This window comes from Kalmanozyma brasiliensis (assembly GCF_000497045.1).
Source record: "Kalmanozyma brasiliensis GHG001 unplaced genomic scaffold PSEUBRA_SCAF17, whole genome shotgun sequence".
Classification (NCBI taxonomy): Eukaryota; Fungi; Basidiomycota; class Ustilaginomycetes; order Ustilaginales; genus Kalmanozyma; species Kalmanozyma brasiliensis.
The window spans coordinates 452,911-478,706 of NW_015961956.1; the positions used below are offsets into that span (position 1 = coordinate 452,911).

The 25,796-nt window shown below is 58.1% G+C and overlaps 13 protein-coding genes across 13 annotated transcripts; 9 read left to right on the forward strand and 4 right to left on the reverse strand.

Moving 5' to 3' along the window:
* Window positions 1–869: 869 nt before the first annotated feature.
* On the forward strand, window positions 870–2,048 carry PSEUBRA_002163 (SMP-30/Gluconolactonase/LRE-like region; the record flags this gene model as incomplete). Its single annotated transcript, XM_016435289.1, has 1 exon — window positions 870–2,048. One exon carries the CDS (start codon window positions 870–872, stop codon window positions 2,046–2,048), a length of 1,179 nt encoding a protein of 392 aa, XP_016293393.1.
* Window positions 2,049–2,982: 934 nt separating this feature from the next.
* Window positions 2,983–3,723, forward strand: PSEUBRA_002164 (uncharacterized protein; the record flags this gene model as incomplete). The annotated part of the gene is made up of 1 exon (XM_016435294.1): window positions 2,983–3,723. The coding sequence occupies one exon, from the start codon at window positions 2,983–2,985 to the stop codon at window positions 3,721–3,723; it is 741 nt and encodes a 246-aa protein (XP_016293394.1).
* Window positions 3,724–3,906: 183 nt separating this feature from the next.
* PSEUBRA_002165 (uncharacterized protein) lies at window positions 3,907–7,119 on the reverse strand (the record flags this gene model as incomplete). Its single annotated transcript, XM_016435342.2, has 1 exon — window positions 3,907–7,119. One exon carries the CDS (start codon window positions 7,117–7,119, stop codon window positions 3,907–3,909), a length of 3,213 nt encoding a protein of 1,070 aa, XP_016293395.2.
* A 494-nt stretch (window positions 7,120–7,613) lies between these two features.
* PSEUBRA_002166 (3-hydroxyanthranilic acid dioxygenase) lies at window positions 7,614–8,237 on the forward strand (the record flags this gene model as incomplete). The annotated part of the gene is made up of 2 exons (XM_016435305.2): window positions 7,614–7,884; window positions 7,963–8,237. The coding sequence occupies 2 exons, from the start codon at window positions 7,614–7,616 to the stop codon at window positions 8,235–8,237; spliced, it is 546 nt and encodes a 181-aa protein (XP_016293397.2).
* A 571-nt stretch (window positions 8,238–8,808) lies between these two features.
* On the forward strand, window positions 8,809–9,438 carry PSEUBRA_002167 (Snf7; the record flags this gene model as incomplete). Its single annotated transcript, XM_059464758.1, has 1 exon — window positions 8,809–9,438. The coding sequence occupies one exon, from the start codon at window positions 8,809–8,811 to the stop codon at window positions 9,436–9,438; it is 630 nt and encodes a 209-aa protein (XP_059321240.1).
* Window positions 9,439–9,620: 182 nt separating this feature from the next.
* On the reverse strand, window positions 9,621–10,379 carry PSEUBRA_002168 (Zinc finger, U1-C type; the record flags this gene model as incomplete). Its single annotated transcript, XM_059464759.1, has 2 exons — window positions 9,621–10,021; window positions 10,109–10,379. The coding sequence occupies 2 exons, from the start codon at window positions 10,377–10,379 to the stop codon at window positions 9,621–9,623; spliced, it is 672 nt and encodes a 223-aa protein (XP_059320782.1).
* A 1,688-nt stretch (window positions 10,380–12,067) lies between these two features.
* PSEUBRA_002169 (WD40 repeat) lies at window positions 12,068–13,801 on the forward strand (the record flags this gene model as incomplete). Its single annotated transcript, XM_059464760.1, has 1 exon — window positions 12,068–13,801. The coding sequence occupies one exon, from the start codon at window positions 12,068–12,070 to the stop codon at window positions 13,799–13,801; it is 1,734 nt and encodes a 577-aa protein (XP_059321241.1).
* Window positions 13,802–13,937: 136 nt separating this feature from the next.
* PSEUBRA_002170 (Aldehyde dehydrogenase) lies at window positions 13,938–15,443 on the reverse strand (the record flags this gene model as incomplete). The annotated part of the gene is made up of 1 exon (XM_016435332.1): window positions 13,938–15,443. The coding sequence occupies one exon, from the start codon at window positions 15,441–15,443 to the stop codon at window positions 13,938–13,940; it is 1,506 nt and encodes a 501-aa protein (XP_016293399.1).
* A 1,146-nt stretch (window positions 15,444–16,589) lies between these two features.
* PSEUBRA_002171 (uncharacterized protein) lies at window positions 16,590–17,182 on the forward strand (the record flags this gene model as incomplete). Its single annotated transcript, XM_016435314.1, has 2 exons — window positions 16,590–16,980; window positions 17,085–17,182. The coding sequence occupies 2 exons, from the start codon at window positions 16,590–16,592 to the stop codon at window positions 17,180–17,182; spliced, it is 489 nt and encodes a 162-aa protein (XP_016293400.1).
* An 893-nt stretch (window positions 17,183–18,075) lies between these two features.
* PSEUBRA_002172 (Mitochondrial matrix Mmp37) lies at window positions 18,076–18,990 on the forward strand (the record flags this gene model as incomplete). The annotated part of the gene is made up of 1 exon (XM_016435312.1): window positions 18,076–18,990. The coding sequence occupies one exon, from the start codon at window positions 18,076–18,078 to the stop codon at window positions 18,988–18,990; it is 915 nt and encodes a 304-aa protein (XP_016293401.1).
* A 1,089-nt stretch (window positions 18,991–20,079) lies between these two features.
* On the forward strand, window positions 20,080–23,460 carry PSEUBRA_002173 (uncharacterized protein; the record flags this gene model as incomplete). The annotated part of the gene is made up of 1 exon (XM_016435308.2): window positions 20,080–23,460. One exon carries the CDS (start codon window positions 20,080–20,082, stop codon window positions 23,458–23,460), a length of 3,381 nt encoding a protein of 1,126 aa, XP_016293402.2.
* Window positions 23,461–23,738: 278 nt separating this feature from the next.
* On the forward strand, window positions 23,739–24,422 carry PSEUBRA_002174 (GNAT domain protein; the record flags this gene model as incomplete). The annotated part of the gene is made up of 1 exon (XM_016435315.1): window positions 23,739–24,422. The coding sequence occupies one exon, from the start codon at window positions 23,739–23,741 to the stop codon at window positions 24,420–24,422; it is 684 nt and encodes a 227-aa protein (XP_016293403.1).
* Window positions 24,423–24,526: 104 nt separating this feature from the next.
* PSEUBRA_002175 (uncharacterized protein) lies at window positions 24,527–25,072 on the reverse strand (the record flags this gene model as incomplete). The annotated part of the gene is made up of 1 exon (XM_059464762.1): window positions 24,527–25,072. The coding sequence occupies one exon, from the start codon at window positions 25,070–25,072 to the stop codon at window positions 24,527–24,529; it is 546 nt and encodes a 181-aa protein (XP_059321242.1).
* Between the last annotated feature and the right edge of the window lie 724 nt (window positions 25,073–25,796).

Genomic DNA, 25,796 nt, shown 5'->3' on the forward strand with positions numbered 1-25,796 from the left:
TCATGCACAACCCGAGCCCTCTTCGAAAAGCCGCTAAAGCCTCGCGCTGAAGCAGCGTGTGCACGCGGCACACATGTCGTCGCGGTCCGTAAGAGGGCCGGCAGAACGACGTATGCCATGTCGCACCTTGCCATCTTGGCCACGCGATGGCACTCTCACGAGGTAACGGCAGTCGGAGAATAAATGGAGCGACTGTTGATCACCTGCATCCAATCTGCTGGGCGGCCCCACAAATTTGGCACCCAGAACGGTCCGGTCTGTCCGGTCCCCGCTTTTCGAGCTGCTCTCCTCTTGTGCCACCTGCACGCCCCCTGAATCGTCTTTCCTGTTTTCATGCAGTGAGATTGCGGTCCGCCCTCTCTCCGCAGCCCTTCTCGTCCGCACCTCGATCCGCTCCTTCCGTACCTTCCAGGCTCATCCGCTCCTTCCGCACCTTCCAGGCTCATCCGCTCCAGCTCAGTTGGCCACGAGGCCTTACCGTCGGCCATTTGTTTGCATGCAGGTCTCGCCCCGGCGCCTTTTACGTGACTAGCAAAGCCAGCCAAGCACCACAAATCATCAGCTCCCAGAAGCAATCTCAGGCCCGACGCTACGCAAACAGTGTGGCTTAGCGCACCGCGTCGAATCACGCCTTTCGCTTCTATCCGTCGGGCCCAGATGTACGGTCCGTGCTTCCCTTCCTCCACACGAGCTTTCCTTCTCTAATCCGGCCCGCTTGCTCCCGTTCGCTGCTCCACACTTTCCTTCCAGTCCAACTCCCCGATTCAGATCGGTGCCATTCTTCTCATTCATCACGCTCAGCACCACTGCAACACCAACACCATCTCCGTCCAGCTTTACTTCCCGAAACGATCGATCCGGTGCTCATCATGTCAGCCACACAGAACAAGAACGAGGTGGGCATCGTCAGCCTCGATGCTGAGTTTGACCGTCTCATCGGCAGCTCGGCAGGCATGCGAAAGCTGCTTGTCGACGCTAGCGGACAGCAAACCTTCCACGAAGCTGGCATCTACCTGCCCAAGCATGACAAGGTCTACTTGTCATCCAACCGACTCACTGACTCCAAGCACGGGCAACGTGCCATCATCGTGGGAGTGCCATTGAGCCAGATTCCTCCCGCCAACGTCGATGAAAAGACCCAAGATGGCATTCTCTTCGAACTCCCGGCAGTTCAGCAGAAGAAGCTGTGGTCGGAACTCGAGGTCGTCGAGGACTTGCCAGAGCACCTCGCCATGCCCAACGGCGCCACCATCTGGGATGACGACAGCTTGCTATGGTGTGAGCAGGGTCTCGATTCGCGCAAGGTGGCTTCCACTTTGATCATCCACAACGTCGACGGCCACAAGACCAAGTCTGCACTGACATCCTTCGAAGGCAAACCATTCTCGAGTCTCAACGACGCCGTCAAGCACCCCACCAACGGGTGTGTCTTCTTCACCGATCCCGACTACGGTGTTGAGCAGTCGTTCAAGTCGGACAAGACCGAGTACGCTCCCAACGGAGTCTACGTGTGGAATCCCAAGAACGACGAAGTCAAGCTGCTGGATGCGGACAACTACGTCAAGCCCAACGGCGTCACTTTTGTCCCTTCCTCCGAGAAGGATGGTTCGGGACTGCTGATCACCACCGACACCGGTCGCTTCCGATTCCACCGCAACGACGACATGGGCGACTTTTACGTCGACGACAACGGCCCGTCTTGCATCTACTCGTACAAGGTGCTTCCCGATCTCGAGTCCAAGGATGGTCTGCCGGCTGTCGACGTTGCGTCCCGAAAAGAGTTTGCGCAGTCCACGGCTGGTGTGCCCGACGGTATCCACGTCGATACCGAGGGAAACGTCTGGGCGGGCCACGGCAACGGTGTCCACGTCTACAAGCCTCAATCGGATGGCAGCGGCAAGCTCATCGGCAAGTTTGTGCTCCCCGATGGAAAGGGAGTCGCCAACTTCTGCTGGGCTGGCAAGACCAGCACGGGCCAGTACCGACAGCTTCTGTTTGCAGAGGACGAGCTGTGGGAGGTGCTTATCGGCGTCAATGGTCAAGACTAGCTTTCAGCTTGCCTGTATCACAATCTCACCCGTCGAAAGGCGGCATTGCAACATAGAGCTCCGAATTGCAACGAGACTGTGTGGATGCTAATCCGTGAGGCATGGTCGAATTGCATGCAGGTGGCGTACGGCCGAGTCGGGGGTGCCGCGGAAGTCCTGCCACTGGCGCGGGTGCGCATGCGCGGTGACATCGGCACCGTCTCGGATGCGGCTTCGACGCTTGTGAGGCGTGCAGCAGCTTGCCAGCGTGACAACCGACAGTCTTCCAACTCTAATTTCCCACACGCTATACGCCACTCTTCTCCGCCTGGGACTGAGCGCTGCAGTAGGGCAACAAGACTCTTCCACATCGCCCACGACTCTCCAGCGAAAAGCAAAGACGAGCTCGACGTGACAATGACAGAATTTGCGATGAGACCTTCACACCGACGGGAGGAGTGAAGTCTCGCCTGCGCAGCGCGGGTCGGAGATCATGCTCTAAGCGAAGGGGGTGTGCAGCTGCGCTAAACCCAACCCTGCTGATGTTGCTTGGCGCATGAAATTTTGCCGCGCGCTGCGCTGTCGCCCCCCTTCTCGGTAACTTTGGCGCTAACCGACGTTTCGAAATAGTGGCGCAGCGGCGGCTTGGACGGCAACTTGGGGATCTGCGGTGTACCGGCTGCGCAGCATGCGCATTCCGCAGAGTCGCCGCAAAGCTGTCACCCTCGAGCTCGGCTGTGCAGGTCGGTGGGGACATGTCAGCTGCCCCGAATGGACGGAGTGTTTCTGCGCTGCTGTTCGGAGCGCTGGCGTCGCTTCGAGAAGCCCGGACCCTCAGTCCCTTGGTACATATAAGAAGACGATAGTCTGGTCCATCAAAAGTTCCACCCCCCAAACCCCATATCAATCTCCTTCACTGCTCCATCTACTCCTCAGCAGCTCACACACGACAATCATGAAGTTCGTCCTCACTCTCAGCGCGCTTGTGAGCGTCGCCTCCTCGGTGCTCGCATACCCCACTCCTGCCGAGCCCTTCTTCGTCTCGCGCATGGTGGAGCGTCCGGTCTCCTCGTCGCCCTTCCGCATCGCTGCGACCGCCTCTACGTGCGGCCAATTCGCCCTGCGCGAGCCACAGATGCTCCAGGTCCGCTCCTACAACGACTCGACTACGACCTACCTCTCTGTCTCGGATGACGACGAGGGCGAGCCCATCCTCACCGCTCTTCCGTCCACCAACGGCGAGCAGGGCGCACACGAATTCGACTTCCAGACGTGCAACAACACGGGCTTCACTCAGGGCTACTCGCGCAACAGCGGCGGAAGCATGGGCGCCCCACTCGAGTTCTTCGGTCGCGTCGTCACCAATGTCACCACCCTCGACTCTAACGGGACCGCGACGAACCAGACCTCGCAGCAGTGTCTCGCCGCCTCTACCCTCACCGCCAACTCCACCGCCCAGACCAACAGGTTCATCTTCGGCACGTGTAACGAGACCGACTCGACCCAGTGGTTCAGACTCCAAGAGGGCGTAGGCGGCGCAGCACTCACCTACTTCCCCGTCAGGAACACCACCGGCTACGTCTACAAGGGCGAGATCCCCCAGTACTTCAAGGTCGACCTCCACAGGAACGAGAAGGACTTCAATGCCGTAGAGTTCCAGCAGGAGGATTCCAAGCAGTATGTCCAGTTCTACTAAGATGTGAATCGCAATCCATATTTTTGTCGATATAAAATGCCGCGTGTAAAATCAGGCCGTGAAAATCCGGTGTGTGCCTATTGAGAGAGGTCTCGCCACATTTTGATGCTGATGGTGACGACGAGAGCACAGGGATGAGGATGTCTTGGCTCGTTGAGTGATACGATACAATGAGATTTCCGATCAGCGTTCCGAGGTCCTAGGAAAGGGAAGCGAGTTGCGTCGATCCGACTCCTCCTCCGTCTCGGTGCTTCCACCCACATTTCGTCCCCTCCTGCGCCGCCGGCCCTCCGAAGAAGCCTCCTGCGAAGCATTCCCACCGCCGACGGCGGCCTCCACGCCGTCCTCCTCCATATCCTGTCTTTGACGTTCTAGCCTGCGTCGCCGCTCCAACACCCTAGCTCGTTGCGCGTACGCCTCGAACGTCGCCTGCCTTGCCTCTGCCGGTGTCGATGCGCCCGATCCAGAGACGAACACGCGGATGTCGCCCGCTGGAGGATCGTCTCCCTCGTCCGCCCCGCGTCGTCGTCGCACGGAAGGCGGCGAAGCATCCACCGACTCTCCATCATCATCGGCATTGCTCGACCGACGCGCATGACGCCTCGACTCCGAGCGCAGGAAATCGACCAGATCGAAATCGAACCCGTCCTCCCCCGCCATGCCGAGGTCCAGGTCGAGGTCGATGTACTCTTCGGCTTCCGCGTCGGCGTCATCACTGAGCGGAGCTGCGGGGGACTGACTGCGCGGGTCGGCGCGGCTGCGACTCTCGCTGCGTCGCGTCGAACGGAGAACGGCAGCAGGCGTGGTGATGAACGTGAACGAGCCGCTTCGAGCCGCCCGCGGGCGGTCGGGTGGAGGTAGCAGGGACGATTCAGAGGCAACGTCTTCTGGTGGTCGAGCAAATGGACCAGTCGTGACGGGCTCGGGAGAGTGCGGCACGGTGCCGATCTCCATAGACGTCTCTACAATGTCTTCCTCGATGGCGTCAGCCTCGTCCTGTGCGGCAGCGTGTGCTGGCAGCGGAGTGCTTGCCTGGCCGAAAGAGTTGCGAGCACGTCGCAGTGATAGAGACGATCGCGCCGATCGAATGCTCGATGCGTCCGAGTTGGTGAGCGGGAGACTTCGCACGGCGTTGCGTCGGCTCAGCGAAGTTGTGCGCGTGAGAGAGACGTCCGGATCGGCGTCGCCGATGGCTTCACTGGCAGGTTGATCATGTGCGTTGTCGGCTGAGTCTGCCGCGCCGGGTGGGACCTGTGTCGAGTCCTGCTCAGGTGCGTCGCTGGCTGCATCGGCAGCCTCCCGACTCGCAATCTGCGCACGGAGCAGCTGCTGCAGAGCTGAAGCCACTGAGCTCGTTGCGAGTGCCTCACGTACTTGCTCGTCCTGATTGAGGTTATCGCCAACGGAAGCATCGTGCGTGCGTGCGTACGCCCAGGCTGCACGTGGGTCAGCGATCGGATCCGGACGTGCGGATATCATGGGAGCCATGATCTCGTCGTCGAGCGCATACGGAAGTTCGAGATCCGGATTCCATCGAGCGTACGTCTCTTCGCGATCGCCATGCGCAGAAGGTGCGTCTGGGTATCGCGCTGGATCGCGATCGAGATAGTACCACGCCGCTAGCTTGCGTCGCCAGGCACGAATGGAATCCGAGGAAGGAGGCTCTGCGTCGGGCTTGGACCAGTGCGACTCCTCGATGGTGGCGAGAAGGTGGCGGTGAGCTCGAAGCTCGGCATCGTGACGAACAGCGGCCGAAGAGGGAGTGCTGGTTTGTGCGGTATCCTGTTGTCCAGTGCCACGCCTCATGGACGAGAGGAGCAGGAGGTTGCGTGCCCTCCAAAGCGATGTTCGCATCTGCGAAGCGTCGGCATTACGAGGCGCGCTCGTCTCTTGATGGCTTGTCGTCGGGTCCGAAGCGACGTCACGGGTAGTGTTGGACACGAGACAGGATAGTCTGCGCAGGGTATCATCGAAAAGCTCGATTGTGTCCATGACGAGTGCGTACGAGGCTCCGATGTCTGGGCCGGCTGTTGCTGACGCCGCCCATCGAGACTGCGTTTCTTCACGCTGTGAATGCTGCAGCTGCGTGCAGGCCAGATCCATGTGCAACTGGAATAGAGAAGCGCGCAGCGACTCGATTGAAGTGCGAATGAATTGGCTCGATCTGAGACGCTCGGCTTCATGGATGGTTCGTGCTGCTGCAGCATTGCGACGGGTTGCCTCTGCCAGTCTCGCCGAGATGGTCTGAGGCGTGATGCCGACGCTCGTGAGCGATCTCGTGTTGAGTACGTGTTGCGACAAGCGTGGGACTAGTCTGTCAGGTGAGATAGCAGATGACTCGACCGCCTGGCTTGGAACGGGACGGAGTTGACGGGCTGGAGGATTAGGACCCATGCCGGGAGGCCGAGGAAAGCGAGACGAGCGGATATCAGGGTCCTGTGTAAGGCCCGAGGAGCGATCGGTTGTGCTCGCCAGGAAGTCGCGCAAGGTGCGTCCCTCGGTGGTGTGGTCTTGGGCGGTCGAACCGCTAGGGGCGTTGCCGTGATCGGTCAAAGAGTGAGTAGCTGGTCGAAGAGAGCGAAGCAGCTGATAGGCATGGTCCAGATCGGCGGTGCTCGAATTGGGGTGGCGAGAGGTCGACGTGGGATCAAGGTTGAGCACGCGTGACATGCGATTAGCAAATGCGGTTTCGTCGCGAAGACGACTGGAACCGGCAGCCCGGTCAGCCTGAGAGGAAGCAATGGCGGACCGCAAGGTGGCAGCAGGGTCGTGTGAAGTTGTGGCGGATGCAGCTGTGGGATCATAGTTTGGATCGCGTTTCCTTGCAAGAGCCTGGCGAGCTGTCTCTTTAATGATGATCTCGAGGCTGCGTTTAAGGAGCTTGTCGGTGGGATCGAGGTGCTCGACAAACTGCTCAAACGTGTAGTCCGGCTGTGACAGGGACAGGTTACGAGCCGACGCCGGATCAAGGTGAGCGCGACGCGAAGAGGACGGACCTACGGTAGCTTGCGAGTCAGAGTCGTCGTTTGAGTCGTTGGGATCGCGAACGTGTTGCATCTCCTGTGCGCGCCTGCGTCGCTGAGCGGAAAGGCTTGCTACACTATCCGTACCAAGCGAGGGCTCTCGAGAGCTGCGAACCGAGCCCGGAAGCAGTCGAGTCGTAAGAGACGACGACATGGACGAAGATGCCGCCGCCGCATCACCACTGGAGCCGACGTGGTCCGCATCGCGAAGAAAGGAGAGAATGACACGATTGCGGCGAGAGATGGAAGGGCACAGATCGAAAGCCTGTTCGATCTCGTTGGCGTCGTTGAGCTGATCCAGGACGTGAATGCAGGCCTGCTTGACCTTGTTGAGAAAGACGTCGTCAAAGTGGCCTTGTGCGAGGCGGCCCATGGCTGAGTCGGAGAGGGCGCGCGTCCTCGAGCTTGTGGCAAGGGTCTATGGATGCTTAAGATTGTCGACGAAAAGTAGATGAATGGCGCAGGTTTAGCAGGAGACGGTCCAATAAGCTGAGACGCGCACCTAAAGCCGCCTCATGGTGCTGAATGTAGCGGTTTGAGAGGTGAAGTCCCACAAGCGAGCTGGCGAGAGGGACGCGGTTGGTGGTGAGTGATGACGGCGGGGTACAGTGGAGGAGGCCAAGCAGCTTCGGCAAATTTAAGCTTTTGCCAGATCCGAGAAAGCGACTGACCTAACATGGATAAAGAAAAAGATCGAGCAAATCGGGAAAGCGGCAATCAAGACGCTTCTCGGCTTACCAACCTCGAAGCGCATGGTGGGCATGTCATCTGGCATATCAGACCTCTGCGTGACACGGTGCGCGTCTGTTCACAGAACCACCAACCACCTCATCGTCGAGGCAGCTTCGCAGGTCAACAAGTCTCAAGATGCCGTTTCCATTGCCCCTCAACTTTCCAAAGTGGCTGTCCGAAAATGAGCACCTGCTGCAGCCGCCGGTCGGCAACTTCTGCCTCTTCCGCTCCCAGGACTACACGGTGATGGCCGTGGGCGGTCCCAACGCCAGGTCCGACTACCATTACCAGCCAACGGAGGAATTCTTCTATCAGTACAAAGGCGATATGCTCCTCAAGGTGATCAACGAGGAAGGCAAGTTCCAGGACATTCCGATCAAGGAGGGCGAGATGTTCATGCTTCCAGGTAAGTGCACGAGATGCGCTTCGAGCAAGTGCTTGAGGGCAGCATCACTGACGAAAGAATGCTTCTCCTCACAATCAGCCAACACACCACACTCACCAGTGCGATTCGCCAACACGGTCGGCATCGTGGTGGAGCGCACACGGCCAGAAGGCAGCCCAGATGCGATGCGATGGTACTGCCCCAACCAGGAAGCTCACGGCGACAAGCCCACACTGGTCAAGGAAGTCAAATTTCAATGCACAGATCTCGGAACGCAGCTCAAGCCTATCATCCAGACATGGGCCGAGGACGAGTTGGGTCGCAAGTGCGGCTTCTGCGGCTATCAAGTTGGCGTAAGGGAGCTGCCAGCATGAGACGCCTTGTCTCTACAGCATCAGTATTTACGATCACAAGCTATCTTTATCATTCCCACATTCGTTCAAGGTGTCTACGGGACCGGAGGCGAAGATCCGAGGATGGGCATGTCCAACGTATCTGTGTTGAGCTTGAGCCACTTTTTTGGAATCGCACTGTCAGTCAAATCCGTGGACATGGGCATTCGACCCTTTGGAGCTGTGCTTTGGGCTCAGGCATCGCGCTGTGTGGAGAAATCCCACACAAATTGGCCGTGCGTGGGTGATGGCTCAACGCTCATCCAAATCACCATCCGCAATCAGCGCAGCAATCGCAACCCTCACCATCCATCATCACTGCATCTTCATCGCATCTTTAACACTGCCACATCTCTTTCAGCTTCTCAGAATATCTCACGGCCTTCGCGATAGCGCATCGAAGACGGTTCACTCGAGAAGCCATCCCCGCATCTGATCACGTCCAAGCACTCTCCCACTCGTACACTTGCGAACCAGGCTCTTCGCTGCGCACATCATCCTAGCTTCGTTCTGGTCTACGCCCTACGCATAGCAGCATTCGATCACCTACATCATGTCAGGTCTCGAAAAGTCGCTCTTCCAGCTCAAATTCACGGCAAAGTCGCTTCAGCGACAAGCACGAAAGGCCAGCAAAGATGAGACAGCCGAGAAGGCAAAGCTCAAGAAGGCGCTCGCTCAGGGCAACACCGAAGGCGCACGTATCTATGCTTCGAATGCCATCCGCAAGAAGAACGAATCGCTCAATCTTTTGCGGCTAGGGAGTCGCATCGATGCGGTCGCAAGCCGAGTCGAGACGGCGGTCACCATGCGTCAAGTGTCGGGTAGCATGGCATCCGTGGTAAAAGGAATGGACAAGGCGATGGAGAGCATGAATCTGGAGCGCATATCTATGGTCATGGACAAGTTCGAGACCCAGTTCGAGGATATGGATGTGCAGACCTCCTACATGGAGGGCACCATCGGCGCAACCACAGCGCAGAGCATGCCGCAAGACCAGGTCGACCTGCTCATGCAGCAAGTCGCAGACCAAAACGGCATCGAGATCAACCACAAGCTTGGCGAAGGCGGTCTGCTGGAGGGCAAGGTGGCCGACTTGGCACCCAAGGTCGCCGACGGTAAGGTCAAGGAGAAAGAAGACGATGCTTTGGCAGAGCGTTTGCGCGCCCTCCGTCCTGCTACTTAACTGGCGACGTCTGCGATTTGGCAGGATTCTCTCTTCCCTCGCTGTATCGCACGCGTTTGTCACTGCTGCAACCGAGGCTTTCTGTGTTGTCTTTGATTGTCCAGGAGACTTTGACTGTGCTAAAATACAGATGCGTGACGATCGAGGACCAGTGCAGGATCGCTGCTGACGTCGGACTAACGTCAACGCGGTCCATAGCCCGATCGAGACTGCGCAGGATACGAGCCGTTGGGAGCAAGAGATGGCGGCGGCCCGCGCATGTTGGGTGGTGGCCCGGATGGATAGCTTGATGGCGGTGGTCCTCCGTAGCCAGGTGGTGGACCTCTCGGGGGATATGAGCCGTTGCTGCCTGCAGGTGGCCCGCTACCCATCATGTTGGGAGGCGGTCGAGAGTAAGGTCCGCCTTGAGGCGGTGGACGGTTGTAATTCGGAGGCGGTCCTTGATCCCTGGTCGAGCCATCATATCGACCGTAGCTGTTGGATCCACCGCGATAGCCACCGCCTCGATCAGGGCCTGCGCCTGGACCTCCACTGCCGCCGCCTCCACCCATCGATGTTCTTGGCGGACCTTGTGGTCGGAATGCTGCGAATGGAGAATTGAAGTGTAAGGTGTCAGAATGCGGCTGATGATGAGCACGACAGCAGGTGCTAGAACTGGATTGCTACTTACCTCGATCTGAAGCGCCGCTCAACGGTCCAGCTCCAAAGGTCATGAAGGACGAGCCAGCAGGTTGAAGAAGATCTCTTGGCTTCTCGATACCACGTCGGTCGTATTCGTGTGCCAGCGTGTCGAGCACTTGCTGAATCTGCTCCGGTTCGAGCGTCTGGTAGTATTCGCGAACATTCTGGAGATGATTGCGTCCGCTGTTGTGAGCCTTTCGCACCGAGACTGAGTCATGCGTTAGAAAGACATCGCAGTAGTCGCAGTAGTGCTTGCCCATGGCGGCCACAGCTCACACCTGGCCCGCAGAACGGGGGATCTGACGAGAAGACGAGGCAAATGGGCGTCGAGGGCGACTTTCGGCTTGCTCGCTGGATGTTGTATGACTCCACGCCCGAGGGAGGTTGACTGGCAGGAAGGACTCGATCACAGATGAGCAACCAGCGAGACGGCTTTGCGGGTCTTGATGAAGTGATAGCGTGGGAGAGGACCTTTTGAGAAGGAGAGTGCAATGCAACAGGTCGAGGAGCAAGAAGATGGATGAAACCTTGAACCTCGAAGCGCAACGGAAGTCGGCCACTAATTTTTCGAAAGAGTTGTCCCTGTCGCGATTGCGATGTAACAAGTTCAAATCAAATTTCGCTTGAGCCAGAGTGTCACACACACGCTGCGACGTGCAAGGGCCTCGCTTTCTCGCGGCTCAACTCAGCCTCACCACCAAGCCACGCTCAAAGGCAAAGTAGGACCCTGAAATCTCGGTCATTTGTCTCCACTCACTCTCCCCACACACTCGACCTTTCGACCGCGATAGCTTCAAGCGACCGCGATAGCTTCAAGCAACGTCCGTCGCATCAATCATCGCAGGTCAACGATCAGAACTGAGACGGCCAGGTGCCAGGTTGCAGGTCTACCGAGAAGAGGACTACTCAACTCTCGATCGCCAGCGGAAACCTCTCCACGACTGGATGAGGACAAGCAACCAAGTCCGCAATGACTAGCTCTCCGTAAACCAAAGTATAGCTCACCAGGGCTGCCCCTCCGGCAGCGTTCGCCACCATGCATCTTCCAAGGCACACGATCGAGTCGCATGCTGCAGTCCCGCTCTTTCAGCATGTCAGCTTCTGCTCGCCGGATCCCGCTGCCGCTATCGCCCATACAAGCGCCGACACAAATCGGCTTTCTCAACCCGCCGTCTTCAGCTGTGCCGGCCTGAATGGCTTCATGGTCTCTCAGACAGATCCGCTGAAGTTAGTCGCTAACCGAACTTGGTCTCCATCGCAAGGCGGCCTCTCGCACGCCGTTCCCGTCCAGCATACCTCCCTCCTCTTTCTAGTCGGTGGAGGCCGGGTGCCTCGTTTCGCGCCAAACAAGGTCATTCTGTGGGACGAAGCGGCGGAGTATACAGCGAAGGCAGCCGCGGAATCATCAAGGGGCGCTGACTCGGACGATGATGAATTCGACAGTGCTCCCTCGAGGCGTGCCTCGACCATCTTTTCGGCAGGATCGCAATTCGATGCGTATGGTAGAGCCAGTCCAGAAGGGTTCGAGAATATCGACAATGCGCTGCACGGTTCAAGCCGGTCTTCGACCCCCGAGGATGGTGTCCGCTTCTCCACGTCCTCTCTCGTCACTGGAGAGAACCAGCAAGCCATCCCGAGAAGTGCAGCTTCTCTTTCAGTGAGAGGGATCGATACGATGGACCATAGTGTTGGTGCGAGCTCCTTGGGGATCGGTCGCTTGCAAGCTTCCCATCTCTCGGAGGGTTACGACTCGAGCGATCACCATCCGTTTGATCCTGCAGCGGCGGATCTAGACTCTTCATTTCTCGCCCATTCGATCATGTCGAGCTCAGCCAATCTCGACGATCCGTTCGCGGAAGAGCAGGAAGCGCGCCCGCATGGAGAAAGCTTATCCTCAAGAAAGCGTTCCACTTCATCGCTCGCGCCGAAACAGAGTCAGAGCGACCAAATGAAGAGCTCGACGTCTTACCGCTTGGACAACCCAACATCCAGTCCAACCGGCCTGTTCTCGGGTCAGTCAACGCGTCAAACCAACGCCGGATTAGTTGATTCGGTTTCAAGCCTTGCAACCACCGCCACAAACGCGACGGCAAAGGCAAAGCCAAAGATCTTGCATGGCCGGGAAGTCATTGAGCTCGAGTTCAGCGAAGGGGTCCGCGGTATCTACGCCACCTCGGTTCATGCGATAAATCCCGCGCAGGACGAGAGCGCTCGCAAAGGTAAGGGTCGCGCGTCCTCCGAGAAGACCAAGTCTCCGCGATTCTGCGTTGTCCTCGTCGTAGTGCTGGCCTCAAAAGCTATCGTCTTTGAGCTTTCGCCACCGCCCATGGCAAAAAACTTGGGTGGCAACGTACCGAAGTCTGCTTGGACGGTCCGCAAGAGAACATCTGTACAGACCTTCCAGAATCGGAAGGGGTTAGGCTCTGTCGCGCCGTATTACGACGGGTCTGCTGCCGGCTCAGCACAGCAAGCTGCTGCAATTGTGGCGGTCCCAGGGCGACAAAAGGGGCATGTTCAGCTCCTTACCATCAAGCTGCAGAGCCTGACAATGGTCAACGCTGCGCCAGTGCTCTCGAATTCTGCCTCATCCGTCGGCGCCGCGTCCATCATTGTTGCCCACGAGTCCTCGATAGCAGCAATCACGCTCAGTCCGGACGGTCGCTGGCTCGCTACTGCCTCTTCGAAAGGCACTCTGGTCCGAATTTGGGCCAATAACGTCTCGGGCTCGCAGAGAGATCTTGCCGCTGCGCAAGGCAGAAAGCCGGACACGCCGGGAAGGACAGGCTTCGGCGCAAGACTGATCCGGGAGCTTCGCCGCGGAACGGACACCGCGTCCATCTTGAGCATCGCATTTACACCAGACGCTTCCATGGTTGCAGCTGCTAGTGACAAGGGCACTATCCATATCTTTCTCCTCGCCGATCCGTCGCCTGCAGCGGAGGTCAGCTCTGACGACTGGGGCAACGCGTCGACTTCCACATCGTCTCGGAAAGCCAATCTTGGGCGAGCTGCAGCGCAGTATTTGCCGTCAGGTCTCGGCAGTCTGGCGAGTCAGATCCCGTCATCTGTCTACCCTCAATACCTCAAGTCCGAATGGAGCAGCGCGCAATTTCGCATTCCGCTCAGAAGCTTTGGCGCCTCTTCCCGTCACTACACTGCACCCTCAGCAGCAGACAACAGCGGCTTTGACAGCGCTGGGTCCGCACCTGCCGCGCCAACCGGCACTGAGAAGTCGACCGAGGGTGCATGGGCCCAGATGCGGAGTCGGATCAGCGATATTCGCAAAGGTGAAGCAAGCGTCGACGAAAGCGTCTTTCTTTGCTGGGTTGCGGAAGGCAGCGATCCTTCGGTCCTTGAGCCATCGCTACTCGATAAAGGCTCGAAAGCGGCCAAAGACCGTTCGCGCTCAACGCAAAAGCCCGGATATACCTCGGACACTTCCATCGATCGCAACAACAGCCCTGCACGACATCACTTGATCGCGTTGACTACCTCGGGCGGCTGGTACAAGCTCGCTGTCACTTTGCCCCAAGCCGAGGCTGAGGACACGGTGTCAGGCTCGACGGTGCTAGATATGTACCGTCGAGATGCTTCGTCACGATCGAAGCACGCGAATGCACTGGAATGTCGACTGGTTGAGTTTCGTCCTATGGCTGCTCTTCTCGACAGCTGGCGAGCATGAGGCCAGCGTTTGCCACGCTTCCACACCTTATCGATCAACGGATCACGTCTCGCACGCCCTTGACACAGCTACTATCCACTCACGTACGCAAATTCGCTAGCATCGAAATCAGGACTATTGATATTCTCTTAGCAGATCAGTTGACACCGCCGAACACCATCAGCTTCTGAACCATGTACTCGTCGATACCGGTGCGACCGCCCTCGCGACCGAATCCAGACTCGTGAACACCACCGAAGGGCACCGAGTTCTGCGAAATGAGACCGGTGTTGATACCCACCATGCCGACCTGGAGCTCCTCGGCGACACGCCAGCAACGAGCGGTGTCCTTGGAGAAGAAGTAGCCGGCAAGACCCACATCGACGTTGTTGGCCTTTCGCACGACCTCCTCCTCGCTGGTGAAAGTGTAAACGGCAGCGAGAGGGCCGAAGGTCTCCTCGCGGTCGGTGGGCACGTCGTCAGGCAGATCGGTGATGACGGTAGGCTCGAAGAAGAGACCCTCGCCGCGCTTACCGCCGATGACGATCTTGGCGCCCTTCTTGACCGAGTCGTTGACGTGCTCCTCGACCTTGCTCAGACCGGCCTCGCTGACGAGCGGACCGTGGGTGGTGCCCTCGTCCATGCCATAGCCCACCTTGAAAGCGTCAACCTTGGCAGCAAACTTTTTCAGGAAAGCCTCCTTGACATCGGCGTGGACGTAGATTCGGTTGGCGCAGATGCATGTCTGACCGGAGCCACGGAATTTGCAGGCGATGGCTCCCTCGACGGCCTTGTCGAGGTCCGCATCCTCAAAGACGATAAATGGAGCGTTGCCGCCGAGCTCCATGGAGAGCTTCTTGAGTGTCGAGGCGGACTGGCTCATGAGGATCTTGCCGACACGAGTGGAGCCGGTGAACGAGATCTTGCGGACGGAGGGGTTCTCGCAGAGTTCCTTGCCGACGGCGATCTCGTTGTCGCCCTTGGCACAGGTGACGACGTTGATGGTGCCCTTAGGGAAGCCGACCTTCTCGGCAAGGTGGGCAAATGCGAGGGCGGAAAAGGGAGTCTCAGCGGGAGCCTTGATGACGACGGTGCATCCAGCAGCGAGGGCTGGAGCGGCCTTACGTGTGATCATGGCAGCGGGGAAGTTCCAAGGAGTGATGAGACCAGCGACACCGACGGGCTGCATCTGGACGACGTTGCGGACGCCGGGAAGGGGCGAAGGTACGACATGACCGTAGGTGCGGGTCGCCTCCTCAGCGAACCACTCGAGGAAGCCGTTGGAGTAGCCGATCTCGCCCTTGGCCTCTGCAAATGCCTTTCCGTTCTCGGCGACGATGATCTTGGCGAGGTCGTCGGCGTTGTCCAGGTGAGCGTAGTAGAGCTTCATGAGGAGGTCGTGACGGTGCTTTGCGGTGGTCTTGGACCAGGACTTGAAAGCTGCGTCGGCGGCGTCGATGGCAGCCTTGGTCTCTTTGGCGCCCATGTCGGGCACCTGGCCGATCTCGGCGCCAGTAGCCTTGTTGAAGACCTTCAAGGTGGACTTGTTGTCGGCATCAACCCATGCACCGTTGATGTGGGCCTTGGTCTGCCAGAGCGACTGATTGCTGAGCTTGAGGTCCTCCTTGCCGCCCTTGACGATTCCTTGAGGCATGTGCGGCATTTTGAAGGATGTTGAGGTGTGAATGGAGCGGGAGATGAGGGGTTTGCGCTGCGAGGTCTGCGCGAGGGTCAGGAGAGATAGTCTCGAAGATGGAAGAGCAGAGCGAAGGGCAGGACGAAGAGATGAGCGAGCTGCAGAGCGGAGCATGCTATGGAACGGCTGGCAGCGGAGATGATGGCGGTCGACGGCAGGTGGGAAGGCGATGCGAGTGCAAAGTCAGCAAGAGGATCCTCAAAGACGATGGATAGCCGTGACTGATCAGAAGAGATTGCTGCCCGTGCACTCGTTTTTTTTGGCGCTGGATGCACATGACCCTGCCAACCGAGTCTCTGCCGGCACAAACCACCGCAGAAAAGCCGAGGTGATGACCTCGGCAGGTGGAGGAGATGACGGCCAAAAAGACATCGCGTATCCCCGCTCGAGTCGGCCACCAGAGCGGGCTCTTAGCAAGGTACTTTTCCAGCCGGCTGGCTTCGTCGACGGATACCACCACTTCTATGACCATGGCGCCGGCAATATTTAGGTGTAGGGGAAACAGGCGCATCAGAAGCACTCACCACAGGTGGAATGGACGAAAACGCTTCCTACTCGTACTTTTGGAGATGAGGGTGAGGACAAAAGGATCAAACGTCGGAGAGAGCGCAAAGAGTGTTATATACACCCTCATCATCTCATCACTCAGGAGCATGACCGAGGGGGTGAGTCTGCAGGTCGTATTCGGATCATCTGCTCTTCGAGGAAAGTGAGAGATGGTCATGCAGGTGGATGCACGATTGAGCCTGATTGGCATCGCGTGCTGCGGGCGCTTGGGGCTCTACGGGCGGCAGCTTCTCTAGCCCGACTCGAGCTGAGTTGCGAGTCCATGCATCTAAGCGCGCCAGCCGCGGTCATGTCGCAAGAATTCAAGCATGTCAGATCCTCACTCTACTTCTGTGAGTGGAAAATCAACGCGAAGAAGCTTGGTGGGTCAAGCAAGGGTCTGCTCAGCCTTGTTCGTGGTCAATGCTCTCCACGTCTTCCACGTCCACCACCGCCTGCATTGAACATCCCTGACGGCTAGACATTCAGCATGGTAAGTAAACGAGGCCGTTGGTGATGTCAATACTGAGGCTATTCTAACACATGCGATGTTTTTCCTTTGTCACGATGCAGCCGGTCTCACTATCCGAGCACAAGGACGCGTTAGTGCTGCGTCTCAAGTATCACAAGACGACGCTCTTTATCGCCTGTCAGCCTTCCACCACCCTTGCATCGCTCAAGGCCGACTTCGTCGAGGCTGTTCGTGCAACCAACCAGCCAGAGCTTTCCACACTGCCACAATACACACAGGCCGATGGCAAGGAGTATCCAGCGTGGAGCGACTTGGATGCAGAGGACGACCTCGGTCTCTTCATCGCAAGCAGCACTGGCGCAGATGAGAGCATGACGATATTCATGCCGCTCGATCAGGACTCGGCGTCCTCGGACCTGACGGTGCGCAAGGCAGGGCTCAAGGACTCGGACCCCATCTGCGTTGGGTTCCGCGCCCAGGGAGCATGTAGGTACCATAAAATGCTTGTCGGCTGGCTGTCTCGAGCTGTCACTGACTCTCATATCATCTCGCCCTCGCTGCTACCGCCTTTGTATGTGATGCTCCTTCAGCTTCGATCTCTCAGCCTATTGTCCAATTCACCGACGTCGAGGAGGACGAAGAGGAGGCTATCGATCCCGACTCGATCCCTCCTCCACTCTCCGACTAGGCTCATGTATACCACTCGCACCCAATGACGGCGACTCTCGCTTGTACACTATCATGTCGACAAAAGCACTGTGATACGTAGTCGCCTTTGGAACGTTGAGCGATGGCAAGCGATGCAGCTTTAGCTTCCGTCACGGTTTCCGCGGCGCAATGAGGTCAAGAAGAAATGTGGAGGAAAGCGGCACTGAAAAATCCTCGCCTGCGACCGGCGAATGACTTTCTTCGTGCTGATGTGTCAGGGTCTGTGCTTCCTCGAAGAAGAACGTGCCGTAGGCTGACATCTTGCTCTTTTCCCTTCCACCTTCGACCGCCATCCCCACTTTGACGCCAACAGCATCGCATCATAGCGTCATGCTGGCGGTGACATCGAAAGGGTGCTGCGAAAGGGCCGCCCTCCTTCTCACATCGCCGTCACCTCTTCCAAGTAGCAGCCAGCTTGTGTGCAGACCTTCACCCCTGGTGCTTGCCTTCTCGCGCGACTTGCTCGGCCGTGAACATCAAAGGAGGCACTTCAGATCAGATCGCCGACAGGCCGCTGTCGCAACCTCGACAGACCGGTCATGGACATCGTCACGGTCGTCGACCTCTGACGCGGCCAGCCGCCTCGTCCCTTCCAGCCCAGTCTCACAAACCCAATTCCCACCACCCTCGTTCCCACCCTCGTTCGGGTCGAACCAACTAGTGCCCGTCTCAGGCGAGGTGAATCGTCGCCTACACGATATACTGTCCTGCTTCGATGCACCCGTACGCTTCGCTTTCGCCTACGGCTCGGGCGTGTTTTCGCAGACAGAGGCCGGACCAGAACACTCGAAACGACCAGCCACCAAGGACGGCAAGAAGATGATCGACTTTATCATGGCGGTCACACATCCTCATCACTGGCATTCACTTAACATGGCGCAACATCCCAAGCACTACTCGATGCTCAGTCGGCTGCTGGGCAGCATCGGAATCGGACTGGTGCAGAAGAGAGGCGCCAAGATTTGGTACAACCCCTACATCAAGTTGGAAGACGAGCTGGTCAAGTACGGCATCATCAGCGTCGATGACCTGTGCAACGATCTGCTCGACTGGGAGACCATGTACGTGAGCGGTCGCATGCACAAGCCTGTCGCGCTGGTCACGTCAGATGCCAGGGTGAGGCTGGCGCAGCAGGTCAACCTCGCCTCTGCGCTGCGAACCGCACTGCTGTTGCTACCAAAGGACTTCTCAGAGGTGGAGTTGTACACACGGATCGCCTCTCTGAGCTACACGGGCGACTTCCGCATGTCGGTGCCCGGAGGCGAGAACGCAAACAAGGTGCGCAACATTGTGCTAAACCAGCGCGAAGAGTTCCGACGGCTCTATGCTGGGCTCATGCGTAATTTGGGTACGCTCTCGGTCGAAGAAGTGAGGGGCAATCGTTTCCGCATTCAGCAAGATGACTCGGTCTCGACCAAGGCGTCGTACGCTGCTCGGTTGCCGAGGAATTTGCGCCAAAAGGTACAAGATCACTACACAAGGCAGCCACACTTGGACCCGGCCTTCTTGAAACTGTCCATGTCCAAGACGCTCGACACGGTACCCCGCAAGCCGTCGAGCATCGAACGCGAAGAGACGCTCAAAGCCTTCTGGATAGCAGCGGTGCAGAGAGACGACTTTGGCGAGGTGCTGTTGCAAAAGATTGCCGAAACAGTCAAAGGCCCTGCATGGTCGCAGTCGATCAAGGGCATCTACACGGCTGGCTTCACGAGGACGCTCCGATATGTTGGTGCCAAGATTGGCAAGTACTTTGAAGGCCGAAAGCAGAACGAAGACAAGTCGTCATAGCGTCGCAATGAAAGCTATGCAAAAGCCAAAGTGACCGAAGGATCGAGCTTGCACTTTAGCTGCCGCAGGAATGCACTCTGAGGGCATCAAAGACCTTGATAACACGAGCATGAGCCGCTTGTCTGCAAAGCGTAGTTGATACTGGCTAAGAGAGCAAGCAGCTGAAGAAGGTGCTTCGAATCGTGGGTCTTGCATGAAAGACAACCTGCCAAAGTCGGCTTCCACGAAGGAAGAAAAGAGAGCGGAGAGCAGACGCTTCTTTGGCCCTGCAACGCTGGCAAAGCCGTCTGCTGCGATGCTCACTTCCCAGAAAGTCTTGTTTTGATTTTAAGAATCAAATAATTAAAATTTGAGATTTCCAGCAGTCTGGCTCAGCTGCCTTTGAAAGGGTTCAGCTGCTCGCTTCACACAGAGCCAAAAATTCAACAGGCACAACACAGCTTTGCCGAGATCAACACCGCGCCTTTTGCGTGTCGAACACAGCTGGCTCAGCTTCCACCATCACCGACGTCGACACTAACGACATTCACACACCTCAACTTGATCATCCACAGGGGGAACACGACAAAGATACGGAATCGCTCCGACTGACCGTCCCTGCAGCCATCACGGAGGCCGGCTTCACCACCATTCGTCGGGCCGATCTACTACACCGCGACACCACTCAGCCCTCCTAATGCGGCAGGTTTCTCGCCAGCAATAGCCTCATCATCGGAACGGACATCCTCATCATCGCCTCAACAGTCTGACGCTCGGCTTAGAGTGTGAGTCTGCTGGCATAGCGTCGTGACCCACGGCCTTCTGCCCATCATTTCAGCTCCACGCCATCTAAAGCGCCTCTCGCTATGTTCTCCCACCCTGCCCACATCGGCGACGCCGCATAGCCCCGACGCATCCGACCTCTTCAGCCCAGGAGTTAGGTCCGTCAGTGGCGGTCAAGAGACTGCTACACGGGCGAGTCGATCTGTGTCATCCGATTCGTCCTCCTCCTCGGACCGGCATTCATCGCAGGGAGCAGATGGTCTCGGCGTGTCCTTGGCTTCATCACACGACTTTCGACTCAGTCGCGCAAAAAGGGCTTTCCGGCACATGCGCACTCACTCGGCCAACTCCACCGCCAGCTTTGCCTCTCATGCGTCTGGATCGCGGCAGCCCTCAGCAGAGATCGCAGAGGAGGACGAATCATCCATGTCCAGCCCAGCGTCCCAGCGCACTCGGGCGGCGTCTGCGACAATGGCGACAAGCTCGCCCAACCAATCACGCGTGAGATCCGACTCAGATGCAGCATCCATCCTCACAGCTGACGACAGTATGTCGACCTCCATGCTCTCCGCCGTGGACGCTGCCGGTATGGATCAGATCGAAAACAGCGTGCGACAGTCTAAAACAATAGAAGACTTCACCAATATCATCAGCGAGTTCCGCATGAACCGCCACACTCTCTATCCCGACTCCCTCGCAGGCTCCCTCGCCCAAAGCGTCGACACCATTCCAGCCAGCAACAGCCATCACAGTCTCGACCAACGCAGCGAAGCAGGAGAAACCGTCCGATGCACGTGCTGCTGCAGCAAGGAGGACTGTCCACGTGCTCTCCGCGCTCGCCAGGAGTGGCGCGATCTGGAAGCTGATCTCCGTCTCAGCGCAGAGATTGGCCAAGCGCTGCTCAAACGCCACGACGCCATGCAGGCAAAGCTACAGAAGCAAGCAGAAGAATACATGCAACAACGCGACGGTCTCATGACTAGACTCACCAAGAGCTACAAAGAGACCTCTGCTCTCGAGCGCGAGCTGGCACAATCCAACTTGAACTTAGAGGCAGGCGACAGTAGCAATCGCGCCCTTTTGCACGAGCTCGACGAATCCCGCACTCAGCTCAACAAACTCAAGGCAAGCCAAACCCGACTCAGCGGAGCCGACGAGAAAGCCAATTCGCTCCAACGTGAGCTCGACGATCTGAAGCAAGAGCTTGCCGCCGAGCGTAAACGATCAGCAGCAGCCGAAGCGAGGTCGAAGAAGCTCGAACTCAAATCTGCCCAGCTCAAAGATGCTCTTCACAGTGCGCGCAAGCAAACAAGTGCGGACGCAACGACCGCCAACCGCCCCGTGTTCGATGACGACGCACTTCAGTCGGCAAGAGACCGACTCACTCGTGGTCTACGACACCAGCGCGGTCTATCCATGGCGTCCGACACCTCCACTGCCAGTGACGACGCGGATCAGATGCAGGCCATCGAGGCCCTTGTCCGTGACAACGAAGCTCTGCGTAACGACAACGGCAAGCTCAGGTCTTTGGTCGACACATGCAACGAAGAGCTAGACACGCTGCGCAGCTCGGTCAATAACGCAATCACCATGGTCGCGTCCCCTGCCCCAGACCTTGCGGGCTTCGAGTTCCCACAAGGCCCAGGCGCATCTGATTCGCAGACCCACACAGCGGCTGAGATGCTGCCGACACTCTCGCAGGAGGTCCAGCAAAGCGTAGACAGCAGCAGCGCAGATGCTCGACGCGCTTCTATTCAGCCGACGAGCTCCTTCACGATCCCTGCCACGTCGTCGTCGCCAGCGACATCTTCGGCGATCCACAACGTTGTAACCACTCGTGCTGAGTCGCTGACAGGCACTGTGGATAGCAGCACAACAAGCCAACCACCGGAATCCTCTTCTTTCGCCCCAAGCTCGCGCTCCAGTGAGACCAGTCGAGATACGGAAAAGCAGACAAGCGACTTCCTGCAGTTCGATCCTGCTCGTCGCGAGAGCCGCACCGCTCAATTGAGCACCCTTCTCGACTACGTCAATCGTCTCTTCACTCGTCTCTCCACGGCAGACGTCGACACGCTCTCGCGTCGTCTGCAGAGACAGAATCTGGCAGGCGATGCAGGCCACTTGGCCAAAACCACGGTCAACTCCATCCTTCGCGACGTCGACGGCTTGCGCGACCATTTCCGCAAGCTCATCGAAGCAGAAGCTCGCAACAATGCTCGCGACGACAACTCTGCTCATTCCAAGGAGTTCGCTCAAGAGAGCCTCGTCGCCCGCAAGGAGTTCTTCGCGCTGCTCAAGGCATTCCGTGACATTCTGTGCGAGCTCGCCAAGCTACGACTGTGCATCAACGACATTCACCTCAATCCGGGGCAGGCAGCCAAACTTCTTCACGAGCATCTTGGGGCAAACACGGCAGAGGACAAAGGATTGATTCCCATCCCGTCTGCGGTCAATTGGCTGGGCAAGATCCTGCTCGGCGGACCGAGCATCGTGCCAACCGCGACCTCGCCGGGCAGCAGCAGCACCTCTGGAGCGTCGCTCGCGGTGCCAGACAACACAGGGACAACGGGAGGCAAAGGAAGCCGACCAACGCCAGGCAGGTCCGTCTCGGGCAACTATGCGAGCCGCCTCGCACCCAGAGCTTCCCCTGCGGTCGTCTCGTCTACCCTCGCCGTCGAGGTGAAAGGTGCGCATGCTTCTGCAGCAGAGCCGAATGCATCGCCTCGAGGTCTGATCAACGGTGGCCTTCGAGCCGGACCTCGACCTCAGCCTGGGCGATCGCAGGTCTCGCTCACACGCATGCAGTCGCGCAACCTGTCTGGCCTGTTCGCCGGAAGCCTGGCTCCTTCACCTGCCGGTCTGGATGCTGCTCGAGGCCCATCTGCCAAGCTGGGTGGTGGGCTAGCGCAGACAAGTCTGCTCAGACCCAAGGGCGACGCCTCCAGGACGACTCCAGCCTGGCAACGACCGCTGTCTCGCATTGTCGACGACGATGAGATCAGCATCCACCGTGGCCGGGCTATCCGTCAACAGGTCTTCGACGACAGTGGCGATGAGGGATCCGACGACGAGATGAATGGCAGTGGCAACCTGCTCGACCGCGCTTTGCGACCTCGTGGCCTCAGCGACAGCTCGATTCGCAGCACCTTTGTCGACTTGGCAGATGGCATCGGAGCCGGATCGATCCCGCCCGCCTTGAACAGGATCCGGCCTGCTCCCATTTCGCGCGTCATTACACCAGCGACATTGTCGCTGCATTCAGCCCCAAGTGCATCCGCTGTCTCCTCCACTCTGGACGCGGATCAGGACAGGCGTAGCGCTGACGGCCATGCATCGCCGTCCATGGCCTCAGACAAGTCCGGCAGCCTTACTCCCGGAGCTGTTGGCCCATCCAGCTCCTTCTTCAGCCGATCCGAAAAGGTCCTATCTTTCCTCAGCGGAGGAGTGGTCGGTTCCAGTGCACCCATTCAGCCCAGCAGCGCAGCAGCCAGTACCGGCGGCCCGACCTTGCGTCAGACGCCGTCGATGGCTGCTCTCAACAAGGCAGCAGCTCGCGCCGCATCGTCACAGGATCTCTCCGTCTCGCCGCGCAACGCTCCTCCGTCTCCTGCACCTTCTGCCGATACGCGGACACAGACCGGTCTCGGCCTCGGCTTGCCATCACGTCTCACCCTCGGAGGCGGCGGTGGCAGTCGCGCTGGCTTCTGATATCTTCACTCATTTTTCATTGCCTAGACGCTCTTTGTACAATACCCACGACTCCAAGCTTGTGCGCATAGACATTCCTTCATACCCACAATCCTTTGCTAGCAACTGATCGAGCCTTCGTCACGGAGCAGTGAAAAGCCATGAGGGTCGTCTGCGTTCGGGTTGCGTCGGCTAATTTACCAAAAGATGCGCAGGGTGCACACCTGGACCTCGCGTCTGCCTTCCCTACGAAAAGTGTTGCTCCTTCGCAGCGAACACCAGCTCTGCCTGCAACCATCATGTTCAGCGTGCTCAGGATTTCAGATCCGAGCCTGAGCGCATCTCAGCAATCTGACTATGCACAAAAGTACACCGACCTGCGCATCACGGCGCTCGAACGCTCCCCCCACGCCTTTTCGACTACGGTTGCGATCGAGTCGCAGCTCAACACATCGCAGCGACTAGCACGCCTCCGCGAGCCGCAAAAGACCATCTTTGTCTGCATTAGCGACGCCACGGGCGACTGGGTGGGACAGGTGACGCTCATTGGCCCCATGACACGATCAGAGTACGATGCTTCGTTCCAAATCCTGCCCGGCACGCAGAGCGCCCAGTCTCCTTCGCTCGATGACGACCCGAACGGCGCATACTGGCACATGACCGCGCTCTACGTCGACGATAGGATACGTGGTCGCGGTCTCGCCCGCCTGCTCTGCGACAAGTGCTTCGACTACATCGGCACCGGTCAGCTGCGCATCCTCATCAAGCCCGACAACACAGCGGTCATTGAGATGTACAAATACATGGGATTCGAGGTGCTCGATGCCAAGACGACGCTGTTAGAGGCGATCCACGCGAGTCGGGACAGCTTCGATAGGGTGCCGGAAGACGCCAAGACAGATCCGGCGTACACAACACGGTCGGGCATTGTCATGATCAAACGGCTGCAGAGTTCATCACAGGCAAGCTGTGAAAAACAGTAGAGCCATCTTGTTTCGTTCGACTAACGAGGTTCTTTACCGTCAGCGCAGTCACACAATTGACCCATTACCGGGTGAGTGATGCGCGACCGCCGCGACCCTATCAATCAAACCATTGCAACGATGGGGACCAAGACCAGAGGCACTGCAGCCATCGATGCAGCAAGACGGTGGCCTGAGTTTGCGCTTCCTCCAGAAGTCGGTGCAGGGGCGACGGCGGTAGACGCGGCGACGGAGACCGAGCTGAGCGCCGAGCTGAGCGCACTCGTAGACGTGGCCGACATGCTCATTGTTGAAGTGCTCGACATCGAGCTTGTGGAAGACATGCCGCTCATGCTGCTGGTCGAATTGCTGGACACCGCAAAGCCGCACCTCTGGGCGAGCTCGAAAGCTTCGTTGTCGTCGTCGTCCTCGCCATTGGATCGAATGCAGCTGGCGCAAGCTGGGAGCAGAGTCGACGCGTCCATCGAGCTGCAAACACATGCGACATAGGCGCCGTCGTCGTTGGTGGTGTCATCGCACCTGTTGGTCGTTGCAACCAGCGGCGTGCATTGCGCGGCGCAAGCGGCTGGGAAGTCGTCCGATTCAATCTCATCTTGCGCCTTTACAGCGACGGCAATGATGGCAGCGAGAAGCAGGAAGTTGATCTTCATCTTGGGAGTAATGCGGCGAGTGTTCGAGGAGAAGCGAGTCGAGGCTGTTTTTGGGGGGATGGTGGAGACTGGTCGGCGCACCTTGTCTTATATGCAGAGTGACCTGTTCGATGCAGAAGCAGCGACGTTTGCTGCAATAGTTGCTTGCGGGGTCTCAGTCCTGCGGAGAGGAAGAGTTGCATGGTCGAGGATGCCAAGCTCGGTACACAGCCGGTCGAACGCCCTGCCTTGCACCCCGCAATCACATGGCAGACGCCGTCTCTGAGATTGCGCTCCTTTCATGCCTCGAGACGGCCATGCTTTGGCCACGTTCTGCGACCGCGACGTCCAGATCTCGGCTCGACGTCAGTGTTGGATGAAGCGTCGCACTCCGATGCATGGTCGACGACTGATGCGGTCATCCGCCAAGCCATGCTGTGCGGGTTTCACGCAAACGCTCTATTGAGCGCGTGCCAAGCTTCTGGGCGAACATAGCTTTCAGTCGCGCGGCAGTGCGGGGTCTTCTGTCGTGCTTCCAACCGAGAATCAGGCTCTCGTACCTTATTTTGCATGAGATCTGTCGGGATGTATGCATCTCGCAGTACACAGCAATGGCGACGGGGATCCAGCTTTGCAATGCTTAGGGTTAGGGTTAGGGTTAGGGTTAGGGTTAGGGTTAGGGTTAGGGTTAGGGTTAGGGTTAGGGTTAGGGTTAGGGTTAGGGTTAGGGTTAGGGTTAGGGTTA